Source organism: Vulpes lagopus, chromosome 1, assembly GCF_018345385.1.
Source record: "Vulpes lagopus strain Blue_001 chromosome 1, ASM1834538v1, whole genome shotgun sequence".
NCBI classification, from domain to species: domain Eukaryota; kingdom Metazoa; phylum Chordata; class Mammalia; order Carnivora; family Canidae; genus Vulpes; species Vulpes lagopus.
The window spans coordinates 144,204,936-144,220,121 of NC_054824.1; the positions used below are offsets into that span (position 1 = coordinate 144,204,936).

General features: G+C 39.9%; 1 protein-coding gene across 6 annotated transcripts in view; it reads right to left on the reverse strand.

Moving 5' to 3' along the window:
* ASH1L (ASH1 like histone lysine methyltransferase) overlaps positions 1-15,186 on the reverse strand; it is a 171,805-nt gene that overhangs the window by 104,852 nt on the left and 51,767 nt on the right. For all 6 annotated transcript variants that reach the window (XM_041745463.1, XM_041745445.1, XM_041745453.1 and 3 more), the window contains one exon: positions 7,364-11,933. In XM_041745463.1, coding sequence (XP_041601397.1) covers positions 7,364-11,933 — 4,570 coding nt within the window. The remainder of the gene's footprint in view (positions 1-7,363; positions 11,934-15,186) is intronic.

Genomic DNA, 15,186 nt, shown 5'->3' on the forward strand with positions numbered 1-15,186 from the left:
GCTTTTACAGTGAGCCTACTCTTTTTCCAAACAAAAAGAAAACTTAGCTCTAATTTATTCTTGGGGGATAAAATAATTATCAAAACATATTATGTATGTATGTATGTATATATGTATTTAACATTCTATAATTTGTACGCTAAAATTTGGAAATACTCCATGCTACTGCTCTCATTTCTGAAATCAGGTTGCAGATTCTGACATGTACACCCAGCCATGAGTTGAAAATGCTGAAGAATAGGGATGGAATATGTGTTCTCCAGGTCAGAAACACTTGTTTTCATTAGGCCTATTTTATGTCTAACACAAATACATTTTTATTTTTTACTAACACAAATACTTAACCAGAATTAGTTATGAGGACTGGATGAAGCCAAAACGCCTGGCTTACCTGTGAAATCACTATAATTTCATGTGCATCAGGCAGGTCTTAGACCGTTAATCTGTAACAGTTACTACAGAAAAGCACCTAAGTTAAAATAAGCTAACCACCACATAAGTTATCATTTATAAAATGACTAGATCTGTTACTCTTTTTAAAACTTTATCCAACTTAATTTGTTTAGTCCAAACCTGCTCAAGTAATTGTCAGTTTGCCCATCTACGAAACAAGAGAAAGTTAGCCACCTTGCTCTAGACTACCTAGAGGGGATTATTCTTCCTGCCTGTGCCCCTGATCTAATTTCATTTATTTTCTTCATATTCACATCAACACAATCAGATATGCCTGTTTTGCAACAACGAACACTTACATTAAACTACTTAATACAAACATTTTTATTATTTTTCTTTAGTTATCAGTTTGAGATAGGATTTACTCAAGAATTAGTCCTTTTTTAAAAAAGATTTTATTTATCTATTTGAGATTCAGAGAGAAAAAAAGAGAGCGTGCACACACACAAGCGGGAGGCGCAGAGGGAGAGGGAGAAACAGACTTTCCTGAGCAGAGAGCCAGAGGTGTAGGGCTTGACCACAGGATCCTGAGACCATTACCTGAGACAAAGGCAGATGATTAACTGAACCACCCAGGCACCCCAGTCTCTGCTTTAAGAAAAAAAACTAAACTGGTTGTTTTGGAATCATTTTAAATTTAGGAAAAATGGTAAAGACAGTACAAAGTGAGACTTCTCATACATCCTTTACCCAATTTCCCCTAATGTTAACCTCTTATATAACTATGGTACATTTGCCAAAACTATGAAATTAACATCAATAAAATTTTTCCACTTACAACCTTTTCCTCTTCTAGAGTTCAAGCTAGGATATCACATTGTATTTAGTTGTCATGTCTCCTTAATCTCCTCTAAGACAGTTTCTCAGACTTCCCTTGTTTTCTCAGGTCCTGGATTACTTTTGAGGAGTACTGGTCACATATTTTGTACAATGGCGCCCACCCCCTACCCCTTTTTTGGCTTAAGTATTACTAGACTGGGGTTGTGTTTCTGTAAAGAATACCTGTGTTGTGAATTTTTGGAAAGAATACCAGAGAACAAAGGAACTCTCTAATTAACTCATATTAGAGGGTATCATCATAATTTATCTATCATTGGTCATGTTGAACTTGTTCCGATTATGTGCTGTCCGCTAGGTCTCTCCACTATAAAGTTACTATTTTTCCTTTCTGTATTGTTATGTGGCATTAGCTCACTAAGTTCAGTCCATATTAAAGAAGAGGGTTCATTAATTCATTAAATTAAGCTCTACCTCTTCAAAGAGGATAGTCAACATACAATACTTGGAATTCTTATTAAGGAGGGTTTGTCCCTTTCCTCCATTGATTTAATCAATTGTTTGTATTTTTTCCCCCAAGTAAGCTTTATGCCCAACTGGGGAATGCACTCACAACCCTGAGATCAAGAGTTGCATGCTCTTCCAACTGAGCCAACCAGGCATCCCATACAATCATTTATTTATATCAACATGGACTAGTGGGTATTTACCATATTTTTTACATTATAATCCAATTTTGTCATTATTAACTTTGTTGCCTTACCTACTCCTGCTTTGGCCACTAGAAGCTATTTCAGGATAATGTTCAGAAGGTAATTGGCAATTTTGTAATATATGGTATATATAAGTAGTTTTTTGGATATTTTAGCCAATTAATGTATAACAAATCTATCTCCAAAGTATGTCCAGAAGAAATATCACCTGAAGACCGAGGTCAATTTAAAATAAAAAACTCTGGGCAGCCCTGGTGGCGCAGTGGTTTAGTACCGCCTGCAGCCCAGGGCGTGATCCTGGAGACCCTGGATTGAGTCCCACGTTGGGCTCTCTGCATGGAGCCTGCTTCTCCCTCTGCCTGTGTCTCTGCCTCTCATTCTCTCTGTCTCTATAAATTAATAAATAAAATATTTTTAAAAAATAAATAAAATTAAAAAGTTTAGGGCGACTGGGTGGCTCAATCAGTTAACCGTTTGCCTTTGGCTCAGGTTGTGATCCCAGGGAATGGGGATTAAGCCTCATATTCAGCTCTCTGCTCAGCGGGGAGCCTTTTCCCCCAGTCCCTACTCCTTTTGCGCTCTCTCAAAAGAAAAAAAAAAAAATCAAGATATACTTATCAAAAAAGTGATTGTGAAGAAGATGAAGAGGCTCCAAGATACAGGCTAATTAACAGAAGAATTAAGACTTTGGTTATAATAAAGAATTTATCTGTTCTTTGTCTTGGATTCTTGGCAAAAGCTTCAAAAACCCTTGGAATTTCCTGAGTGATAGAAGTGTCTTTGCTATGCCAAAGAGGTGACTTAAGGTCCCCCCCCCCATAGCCTCCGTGATGGGGCTGCTTACTGGAAAGATCAATCACAGGATTAGAGTGCTGAAATTTTGGGCTAGCCCAATCTACAGTGAGCTAGAGATTGGGTTCAATCACACAGTCAGTGATTTAATCTGTCGTGCCTACGTAGCCCAATCAAAACTCTAACCCCACAGTCCTGGTGTTGCATCTTGATTGGTGAACACAGTGATGTGCTGGGAGGGTGACATACCCAGATCCCACAAAAAGATGGCAAGGAAGTGGTGTGTTCCCTTCTCCACCCTAGACATTGCCCTATGAATTTCAATTCCTGATCTGCATCCTCTATAATAAAACTGTAATCCTAAATACAGTGGTTTCTGTAAATTGAGTCGTTCTACCAAAATATCAAAACTGAGGGGTTGTGGGAAGCCCCAAATTTGTGGCAGGCTAGAAGACAAGACTTGCTCAGGCACAGTAAGGGAGGTCAGTCTCTTTTGAAGGACTTTGCTCTTAACTCTCAGGGTCTTCCCTAACTCCTGGTAGCTAGTATCAGAACTGAACTGTAGGACACCCAGTTAGTGACAGGAAGTTAGTGTCAGAACTGATATCAGAGATCTTAATGTTTTGTTATTTCTTTAAAGGGGAAGGAGACAAATTTCTTACTCTTAAAGTAGATATTTTCCTGTATCAGACCTGTATGTCATGTCCTGTGGACCCTGAACCAGGCTCACATTTACTCTTCCAGTTTACCTCCCGTAAGTGATCTCTTGAGTGACTCTAATGTCTATGTAGATAATACACTCAGCCACCTCATCTGCCTTCTCACTCACCTCCACCTCAATCCCTCCTCACCTTTTCTAAGCTCCTCATAACTCTTAGAAGCCTCAAGGAACTAAAATGTTCCTTGGAGACAGGTACTCTACTTGAACACCCGAACCAGGCTGGGTACAGTACCCTACTGGAAACTGTGAGGACTGAGGGGAGTTTAAGAATACACATCCCAACAGGAGGAGGAGGGAGTGGGGGACTGCCACTACTGAGACACAGCCACTGATGTCATCCAGGAAATGTGGATAAATTATTGCCACATGTTCTGATTTTTCCTTTAAAGAAAAGCAGACTTCTATGAAAGTCTGCTTTTTTGTGAAAACTCTAGATTTTCAAACTTTAGCAATTAATTTTTTAAAAACAGAAGAGATCACAAGGGGTCCCAGATAAACCAAAGGCTGATGGCTCTTAACCACTACTTTAAATACTGCCACCCCTCAGGGTTGTCCTAGGCCCTCTTTAGGGGAGGCACCATCCATCACACGATGACAGACACACCAACAGTTCAAAAATGTATAATCTTTTTTATAGTACAATGAAACAGCTCACACACAACTGATAAGAAGAATTCCAGGACAATATGGAAATTGTACAAGTCCACAGATGATTTTTCAAAGTACATTAATGTTCTGAAGCACCAAGTTAACAGTGGAAGAGAAGATACTAACACAAACTAAATGGAGCGAACCATGGAGCAATGCACTTCTCTTCACAGTGCCCATTAATCTCATAGTCCTCTTCTTAGCTCCAGCGAGTACTTATCCTGTGGTTTCCCCCAATATTCATGGCAAAAAACCCAAACAAGGACAATAAGCCAGACCAGCTCTATGTGGCATCATTTTATTTATCTGCCAACGAAATACATTTTGTGCCATTGAGCACTTCAACCCTTTTTTATATTCCTATCAAGTTACCTTCATCTTTTCCTAAAAAGTTAAAACCTATGTTTTGTATTTCTTTATTTATTAAATAATTTAACTTGTCTTTTTAAGGGCTATTGGCATTTTCTAGAACTATTTTTTTTCTTGGTGCTCTGGTTACAAAGTTGCATACATCTGGAGAATCTGCTCCCAGCTTTATCTTTTCTAGAAGCCCTTTTAGTTTCAGTGAACAATACTGATAAGAGTTTCTCAAAACCTCATAGTGAAATGCCCCTATCTCCAGCCAAAACATCTTTATTGAGCTCCAGAACTAGATCTGCCACTGCTTGCTCAACATATCCACTTGAATGTTCTGAAGGCATCCTAAAGATTACAAAGATTAAAAGAACAAACTGTGCTCTCTGAAAAAGTGCGCCTTCCTGCAGTTGGCACCAGACTCTCCAGCGCTCCTACAGAAGTCTGCCACCATGCTTGCTGAAGGGCCATCCAGACAGAACACTGTGCTGCAAACTGGTCTCCCTGTAGTTGATTTTTCTCCTCTACAGTTAAGTGTTCACACATGAGCCAGAATGATCTTTTAGAAAAGCAAATCCAAAATCAATTCTCCTCTGTCTCTTGCCTAAGCCTAGGATAAAACCTAAACTCTGTAAACATGGTCTGGTGCCATCCTTTGTGTCCCTGTCCTACCACAGTGACCCTGCCACCAAGTTTTTTTAACACCCAAGCCCTTACTTAGTCCAGGATCTTCAAATGTGCTCTTTACTTAAACCTCAGCTGAGAAGCCAGTGGGTTCTCATCTTTTCAGTTTCAACTTTTTGTCCCTGGGCTACAACTAATAACTTTTTCTAAATAGGTGTCCCCCACCCCTAATGAGCCACACCTTGACCCTGTTACAGGGACCTGACAGCATTTTTCCTCAATTATACCTTTATGTACTTGCAATGCTGTCTTCCTTCACTAAAGCTGAAAGCTAATGAGGCCTGCCATCATGTCTTTACTATATGCCAGTGACTGGAACAGCACCACATGTTTTAAAACGTAATAAAGGAAGGAGTGAAGAAATGAATACAGGAATGAGTAGAATCCTATTTCCCCAGCTAACTTAGCTCCTCATCCTTCAGGTAACAACCAGTTTAAGAGTTACTTTCACAGGGACAGCTTGGTGAGTTAGGCCCCCATTCCATGCTCTCACAGAACCATGTTCTTTTTTTTTTTTTAAATATATTTTATCAATTAATAGTGACATTTAATACACACATTTTAAAAGACTTTTTTACTTATTTATTCATGAGAGACACAGAGACACAGGGAGAGGGAGAAGCAGGCTCCCTATGGGGAACCCAACACAGAACTGGAACTTGATCCCAGGACCCCTAGGATCGCCACCAGAGCCACCCAGGTAACCCTAATGCATGAATTTTTTTATTACCCCACTCTTCCATTTTAAGTTCCATGAAAACAATGAACCTGTGTGCCTTATTCCCTAACATTATATCACAAAGGCCCACAAAGTGAATGCCTGGCAGACAGATATTCAGAAACAGTTGTTAATGAAATATTTAGCAGATATTTGTTGAATGAACCTAAAGATAAATTTAGGAGTATTTTTTCTCTTATTATATTGCTAAAAACTAAAGAATGCTCAGTTTCTCAACCGAAATGGCTTTTATTTTTTTAATGTTTATGAATAATGAACATCAGGAGCAAAAACTCTTATCTCTGAGGAGTTTATCATTTTCTCTTAAGCACAAGTATTTAATCTTTTGGCGAACAATACTGCCAATTAACATCTGTGTACTTACTATGTGCAAATCCCTTCAGTAAACACTATAATCTCATTACTTCTCATGATTACCCTATTATTGCCATTTTATAGAAATGGATATGGTGGCTTAGAGAATTTACTTGGAGAATCTGATGGAACGTATGCATTTTCTCCTGAAAACACACACACAAGCAAACATACACATAATTTTACTTGTAACAAGAGAGGTTGTATGAACTCCCTCAGGTTAATTTACAAACCTCCAAGGTTGAGTTCTCTGACAGAACTTCTGATTAGAAATGCTTTTTGCATGATTTAAAACTGCTTCCTGTTCCTTATTTTCTCTTTGTTTCAATTCTTTTTTTATATATAAAAATTTATAATTTTTATTTATTTATGATAGCCACACAGAGAGAGAGAGAGAGAGAGAGAGAGAGGCAGAGACACAGGCAGAGGGAGAAGCAGGCTCCATGCACCAGGAGCCCGACGTGGGATTCAATCCCGGGTCTCCAGGTTCGCGCCCTGGGCCAAAGGCAGGCGCCAAACCACTGCGCCACCCAGGGATCCCTCTTTGTTTCAATTCTTAGGAGGCTTGTAGATGTTACAAATGTATTCTCTAGTTTTGTTTCCTGTCATTTTATATGCAATTGAAGCAGCTTTTATGGGGAGATATGTGCAGAGATAACTGCACAATGAAGTCCCTCTGAATATTGTTATCTTTTATGAAGCTGATGCGTAGATTTTTATTATGAGACATACAGGGTTAACATTGCTTCCTAGAACATAAAATCACTTATAATTATTAGGTGAGCATATATTAAAAATTCTGCACAGCTACTAACATATATCTATGAGCCGTTTATCACTGAAGAAGCCATTTAATGGCCTTTTTGCACAAGAAAGAATCATCTTCCCTGGTTTCCAAAATTTTATAATCAATCTCTTCTCAAAATTCAAAATTAATGCAAAGACACGCCTTATCTTACTTCTCACATCTGTTGAAAGTGAGAACTCTGAAGACATTTCATATTTACTTATAAAACCAAGACAAAAACCAGATCTATTAAAGGTCCACATACACGTATCAGGAAACCTGTGGGTAAAATAATCTCCTTTTCCAACACAAATAACAAGGCAAGAAAATAACCCTCTTACCTGTCATGGTCTGTACTGCCCTTTCGCTGGAAGGCAGTGGCTCCTTTCTGTGAGGCCGAATTAGTGAAGTGTCCTGTGCAGAAAATAGTCCAGGGCTATCAGTTAATTTCTTCCGGCCACTGGAGTTAGGGTTTGAAACTCTGCAGCTGCCTTGCACTATTGCACTTGTGAAAAGGTTTGTATGTTCATCACTGCTGGCTGGATCAGAGTTGGGAGTGAATCCTCCAAGGGATAAACTTGGAGAACTTTCGGAACAGTCAATCTGTAAAGGTGTTTGCAATCCCAAAGCCAATGGACTAGATTCTGAAGGCTCTCGGTGGACCCACTGTTCTTCTCTATTTATTAAGCTTTTCGAAGGAGAGAGATGAGGGCAGGACATATGACATCGGTGCTTTTCCTTATGTTTATATCGCTCTCCAACAGTTTCCTTTCCAAATCGATAGCGCTTCAAAGACTCCAAAACAGATCTGGAAGAGCCAGCGTCCATGGAAACCTGGGGTTGCTCAGAAGAACGGTGTTCTCTGTGCTTGTGTCGATGCCTATGTTTGTGCTCAACCATCCAACCATAGGCCATCTCAGGAGGAACACTAGGGTAGGTACTCATGGAAAGGAGGGGAGTCCTGCTGGTTGTGAGAAAGGCCTCCTGGCGAAGTAGCTTATGCTTTTTCTTATGGTATTTGGTTGGATTGAGAAGTAAATGGCCAGCATGCATATAGGAAGGAGGAGGAAGTGGGGGGGTGAAAGAAGGTGAAGGAGGAGGAGGATAGAGAGTGGGAGGGTACCTTCCATAGTAACCTAATCCTAGGGGAGTGGCTGTAAGGGGTGAGGGAGAGTAAGGCATGCCATAGGAGGGATAGAATCCAGTACTAGAAAGAGGAAAACTAAGGCTGTGCATGAAGGGCATCTCAGCCATTGCCTCCCTCATCTTAGGAGGTCTCCCTCTCTTCTTTTTTAAGTCAGGTTTTCGAATGTAGTGCAAGGGGTCTAAGGGGAAAGAAGGATGTGTATAGAAACTATTAAAGTTGATTCGAAAAATAGTTGGCAGCAGGTCTCGGGGGATAAAATGATGGCTTCGATGGGTGATTCGAATTTCACTCAGCCGACTTATCAATTCCTCCAGATCTGCAATAAAGTCTGGATCCTGTCTGCTACGGAGCTGGGGGTATTTCTTTTTCCGTTTTCGTTTCTGCCTTTTCATCTTGTCATAGCTGAGGTAATCGTGATTCCGGCGCTTACATTTATGTTTATGTTTTTCTTTAAGACTGCTCAGGACTGTAGAGGTTTCAGGGGGAATCAGAGAAACATGTTCAAAAGAGTGCCTCCTCTTTTTCTGTCCACAAAATTTCTCTGCTCTGTCCGATGTGCTGTTATTATCTGTTCCAATTCCACTATCACTGGGAATGGTCTCATCACTATGAGACTCACTAATGGGAGAAGGAGTAGCTTCTTTCAGAGAGGTGAGTTCACTCAAGTGTGAAGGAGAATTTGGCAACAAAGTAGGAGGAGAAAGTCGCCTCCTCCCCTTTGAGGCCTTTTTCATCGCAAGAGTCTGAATCATACTGCCCTGTCTGGAGTGTAAATGCAAATATGGCACTGAGCTGGGTTCAACAAAGCCTGCATCACTACTTACAGGGCTCTGACCACCACTAGTCCCAGAAGACTGAGAGCAAACAGGCGATGGGAGAATCTCTGAGCTACTAGCAGATGAAGGCAGTAAAGGGGGAAGTATCTGTCCCAATGCTGAGCCGGCAGCCTGTTGAGCAGTTTGCTCAAGGACAGCAAGGCTGGTAGGGCTACCAGAAAGAATGCCATTTAAGACAGTTTTTGGTTTTCGACCCCTTCTCTTTCCTATGTAAATGGTTCCTTTCTTGCTGACATTTATCTGTTGGCCCAATTTAGAGCCAAACGTGGCAGCAAGACTTGACACTGTATTATGGAGTTTGGATTGCACTTTCCCTTTATTACTTGATTCTACAGAGCTTGAAAGAATCTGATTCAACAGTTTCTTCCTTTTTAAAGTCTTCATTTTATTTATTTTGCGGATAATTGTTTTCATTAATTGTCCATTGTTTCTCTTTGTAATTTTTTTATCTGGTTCCATCTCAAGGTCACTCATGCTGCAGACAGCTGGCCTATGACTGTCGTCCAGATCATCTGGGTCCTGAAGCTGATCCTCACTCTCAAAGAAATCACTGCTGCTTCGATGGTTGTCACTTTCAGACTCCAGCTTGCTTGGACTCTCCGTGGCAACAAATGGAGCCACTGATAGTACAGGTGGCTTCATCTTGACCGGTGACCTCAACTGCCTCTTAGGTCTGCCTCGCTTTTTTGGAAAAGGAGATACAGAAAGACTTTGTTTGAAGGAAGGAATTTCAATTTCTGGCTGTAAAATTGGGGGTTCTTGTTCTTCCTTAGACTGCAAAGAAAAAACTTTAGAGGCAGGGATTTTTAAAGTCCTTTTAGGTGGACCTTCCAGTTGAGGCATCTCTTTAGCTTTAGGTCTTCCTCTTTTGGGCTTATAAATATCAGACAAAAGGTCACTAGAGACACACATACTGGAGGGTAATTTGTGAGTAGCAAAAGCCTTGTGAGATGGTTTTTCACTATCAGTTAAGAGAGCAAGAGATGGAGTTGTGGACTTGCTCAACTTTGGCAATCGGCGTTTAAGGAAGTCATGATCTACAAATGAAGATGGTCCAATGTTTTTCATAAACTTGGCTGGCTCAGAATTACTATTTGATAGTGAGCTACATGAAACACTTTTAAAAAGCTCTGATCTTTCTAAATCTAGCCCTTTTGGAGACCGGCATGTGCTTCTTGCCACCACTTTAGTCCACCGAGCTTTTCTTCCTTTCCTTTTTTTTAATGGTTTGGACTGCAAACTAGAGCTTAGGCTTTCAGCAACCTGGCAGTGTTTGTCAGAAGCAGATACTGCACCAAGTTTTAGAAACGGCTTGTTACTAAATAAACTAGTGAAGTTAACAACTGAAGGGGTAATTGTGTGAATACTGGATTCAGAAGTCAAACTTGGCTTTTTTCCCAGGGAAGAGCTTATTCTTGGAATATCTATATGTGCAGTTTTTGAATCAGTTAGCTCTTTATCAATCCCTTTACATTCAATATTCATGCTGTGACCCACAGACCTATGACCAATGTTCAAGTGGGTACTTTCAGAAGTAAACTGGTTCTTCCCAACGGATTCAGAAATGTCTTCCATTAATTCTGTGGTAGGACTTAAAAGTAACGGATTAGGAGCCAACTGTGAAGAAGCTTCAGGGGGACTTCTGGTTAAAGGATTAACAGATACAGTAGGTGATGGGGAAGGGAGATTGCTTTCTCCTACTGCACTAAACGGGGATTTTGCCATAGATGCATCAGAAGCAGCTCCCATTTGAAAGTCCGGAGAAGTGCAATACACGGGAGGTTGCTTTTCATGCTTTGAGGTTTCATAAGGCCCCCTGTCATTGGATGAGAAACTGTCTTGCTGAATGCATGTTCCCTCGTTAAACATTTCTTTCTCCAAATTAATGATTTCTTTTCGAACTGAGAACTTTTCCAATATGCTTTCTTTACTCTGCCGTATAACATTCTTCTCAAAAGTTTTGCTGGTGGTACTATCTTTCAGGGATTCAGAAAGTTCCTGATTTTCATGACTACTGATGTTTGTACTACAAGAAGCCTTAAGTGGTTCCTGAGTGGGGAGCAGTGCTTCGGCTTTAAGGTTTATGGCATCTTTATTGACCAATCCTGCCATAGAACAACTCACTAGTTTCTTTCCCATGTCTTTAGTAACTAATCCCATTGCTGAATTGGCTACAATCTTCTTTGCACAGTCCTTGGCCACTAGACCGACAGTAGAACTCAACTTCTTGCCCAAGTCTTTATTAACCAGTCCGACCACAGTGCCGAGTCCTAACTTCTTTCCAGATTCCTTATTCACTAAACCTGGAACAATACCAATCCCTAGCTTCTTTCCTGAATCCTTGCTCAGCAGTCCTACTGTAGTGACAGTCCCTGGCTTTCTGCCTAAGTCTTTATTAATGAATACCGCTGTAGTGCCAGCTCCTAGTTTTTTCACAGAGTCCTTATTAACCAATCCTACTGTTGCATTAAACACCGGCTTTTTCCCAGGATCTTTAGTTACCAATCCAACTGCTGTGCTGATAGCTGGTTTTTTAATTAAATCTTTATGTATTATTCCAGCTACAGAGCCAACGCCTGCTTTCCTGATCAAATCCTTACTAACCAATCCTGCACTGGTGCCACTTCCTAACTTCTTCGGTTTAGTCTTGGAAGACTTAGAGGGAGGACAGGTTGCAATAAGCTGTGCCAACTTTTCTGTTACACTTGTTCCTCCATTAAGTAATGCTCTATCCTTTAAATCAGGATCCCGGCTACCAACAAGAGTAGATGATGCTGCATTCATGTAATCTGTCATCTCTGAGTGTCCTGGAGAAAGCTTCTTAGACAAAGGACTGTTTTCTCCCTGTGAATGAAGATGGATGCTCTCTTCAGATTGGCATTCAACGGCTGCAACATCACCTGTTTTCTTGTACAACTTTGAAGGGTCCTAAAATTTGAACAAGAAAAAGGTTTCAGAGAGAGAATAAACCTATCATTTCAGTCATTTCAGTTTAGCTTACAACTGAACAAATCAACTGATCACTATCAGATAAAAGGCAATAGTGTTTTCTGAAAAAACCTAATGAACGTTATAGTGACATAAGATTTGGGTTTCTCTACTGCTATCAGAGGCTAGCAAAATGTTACCTTTGTTGACTTTCAACCAACCATATAAACCTATATGTTACTTGGTATTTAGAAATATCCCCATTATTTTTGACATTTTTTAAAAAGGCAAATTAACAGTCTACTCTCACTTTACTTTAAATTGAATAAATATACATTGGCATAGAAATATACTGTTTTTGAAAAGAGAAATATTATTAGTTACAATAATACCCCATGGTCCTCTTTTAAAACAATCGATCAATCACTGCCTACCTCCTTCATTGATTTCAAAGATTTCCAACCAGCGCGATACGACCCCACCCATTTCCACTCCTTGAGCGCGCGCTCTCTCTCTCTCATGGTCTTTTTTTTTTTTTTTTTAAAGATTCATTTACTTATTCATGATAGATATATAGAGAGAAAGAAAGAGGCAGAGACACAGGCAGAGGGAGAAGCACGCTCCATGCCGGGAGTCCGATGCGGGACTCAATCTCGGGACTCCAGGATCGCGCCCTGGGCCCAAGGCAGGTGCCAAACCGCTGAGACACCCAGGGATCCCCTCGCTTATGGTCGTGAATGATCAGTCACTCCACTTCCCTCGTAAGTGACAGGAATAAGAAAGACAATGAAATACATTCACATTTTCTTTAGATTGTATTTTTATATAACATTCTAGGACTGGAAGTAACTTTTAAGTCACTGACATAAATTGTTATCCAGTTCATGAATCCTCACCATATATTTTACAAGTGAATTCATTACTTCACACAATAATCTGTTTTACTTTTGGATAACAAAGAGTTCTCTTTTTTCCCATATTTCAGCATAGGTGTTTATTTTTTTTTTAAACAATTGAAGTATAATTAACAGAAAGAGTTCCTTTTAATCATGAAATAGACTTGAACAAATAGAAAGACTTACTATGTTTCTGTATTAGGAAGACATAAAGATGACAATTTTTCCCTAAACAAATTAATAAATTTAATGCTATACCAATAAAAATACCACAAAAATTTCTGTCAGGAATAAGAAAAACTATCACATTCACTGGAAAAAATAGACAAGCAAGAATAGCTAGTAAAATCTAAAAGAAGAAAGCTGGGGTGCCTGGGTGGCTCACTTGGCTAAGTGTCCAACTCTTGATTTCAGCTCAGGTCATGATCTTAAAAGAGTTGTGAGATCGAGCACCATACTAGGCTTCATACTAGCTGCAAAGCCTACCTAAGATTCGTTCTCCCTTTTCCTTTCCCCACCTTCCCAAACACACACAATAAAGAAAAACAAGGGGATAACTGTATCAAATGTTAAAATATTTTTTTAAACCTTCAATCATGAAAACAGTATGGAACCAACATATGAAAAGACAAAAACCAATGAAATAAGGCAGAGCAACAAAACACATAATCAAATATCCAAAACACATAATCAAATAACACATAACATGGTGTGAGTCCTATAGCAGGATGACTGTTGAGAACTAGGAAACTATCAGCTGCATCAACTACACCTTTGACCAAGGAATCCCATTGTGAGAGGTCTATTCCAAGACACACTGGCAGAAACAGAATGGCTACAGAAAGCTATAAAACGTACCACTGTTTGAAGATTTTAAGTAATTTCTACACCCAATGTAGGGCTCAAACTCATAACCCTGAACCAAGAGTCACACACTCTCCTCCACTGAGACAGCCAGGCACCCCTACCATTATTTTAATGACAAATCCCTAAAATGATTATCTAAAAGACAGTGGCTGTGTAAACCTAAGTATATGTGTACAACAGAGTACTATGAAACTGAAAAAAAAAAATGGAAATACCAACATACTGCTATGTGATGCTCTTCAAGAATATACTATTAAGGGGATCCCTGGGTGGCTCAGAAGTTTAGCATCTGCCTTTGGTCCAGGGCGCGATCCTGGAGTCCCGGGATCGAGTCCCACGTCACGCTCCCGGCATGGGCCTGCTTCTCCCTCCTCCTGTGTCTCTGCCTCTCTTTCTCTCTATGTCTATCATAAATAAATAAATCTTTAAAAAAAAAAAAGAAATAAGATTGTCTTAAAAAAAAGAATATACTATTAAATGAAAAAAGCAGGATTAAGGAATATGAATATATACCCGAATAAACATGGAAGAAAAAAACAAAAATGAATGAAAATGGTGACTTTTGAGGGAGGAAAGAGACCTACAAGTTAGATCTCTCTGCATCTGCTTATGGTTCTAACTTTGCAATTAGTATTTTAAATATTTAAGAAACAGAATTACACCATATAGAATTACACCATGTAGAAAAACACTCCAAATCTTTAAATATTGAAAACAATGGAAACAAATACATCTATCAAATTAACTACATAGCTACATGGAAAACAACTATTTTGAATTTTTTAAAGATTTATGTGTTTATTTTGGAGAGAGAAAGCATGAGAGTCGGGTGAGAGGCAGAGAGAAGAGAGAAAGTAGACTCCTGAGCGTACAGAGCCCCACATGGGGTTTGATTCTCACAACTCTAAGATCATGACCTGAGCCGAAATCAAGAGTCAGATGCTTAACTGATTGAGCTACACAGGACCCCTATTTTGAATTACTTTAAAACCCAAGATTTAGTCTACATGTTTTATTTTTTTTTAAGATTTTATTTATTTATTCATGAGAGACATAGAGAGAGAGAGGCAGAGACACAGGCAGAGGGAGAAGCAGGCCCCATGCAGGGAGCCCGACATGGGACTCCATCCTGGGTTTCCAGGATCAGGTCCTGGGCCGAAGGCGGAGCTAAAGAGCTGAGCCACCCGGGCTGCCTAGTCTACATGTTTTAAAGACAAAAAGCTGTCCATAAAGAAGTCTTAAATTGCATCCAGTGAGAATATTAGTGGTAATATTGGCATCATTATTTTTTTAAAGATTTTATTTATTTATTAGAGAGAGAGAGGGAGAGGGGCAGAGACACAGGCAGAGGGAGAAGCAGGCTCCATGCAGGGAGCCTGATGTGGGACTTGATCCCGAGTCTCCAGGATCACGCTCTGGGCCCAAGGCGGCACTAAACCACTGGGCCACCGGGGCTGCCCTGGTATAATTATTTTGAACCTAGATAGATA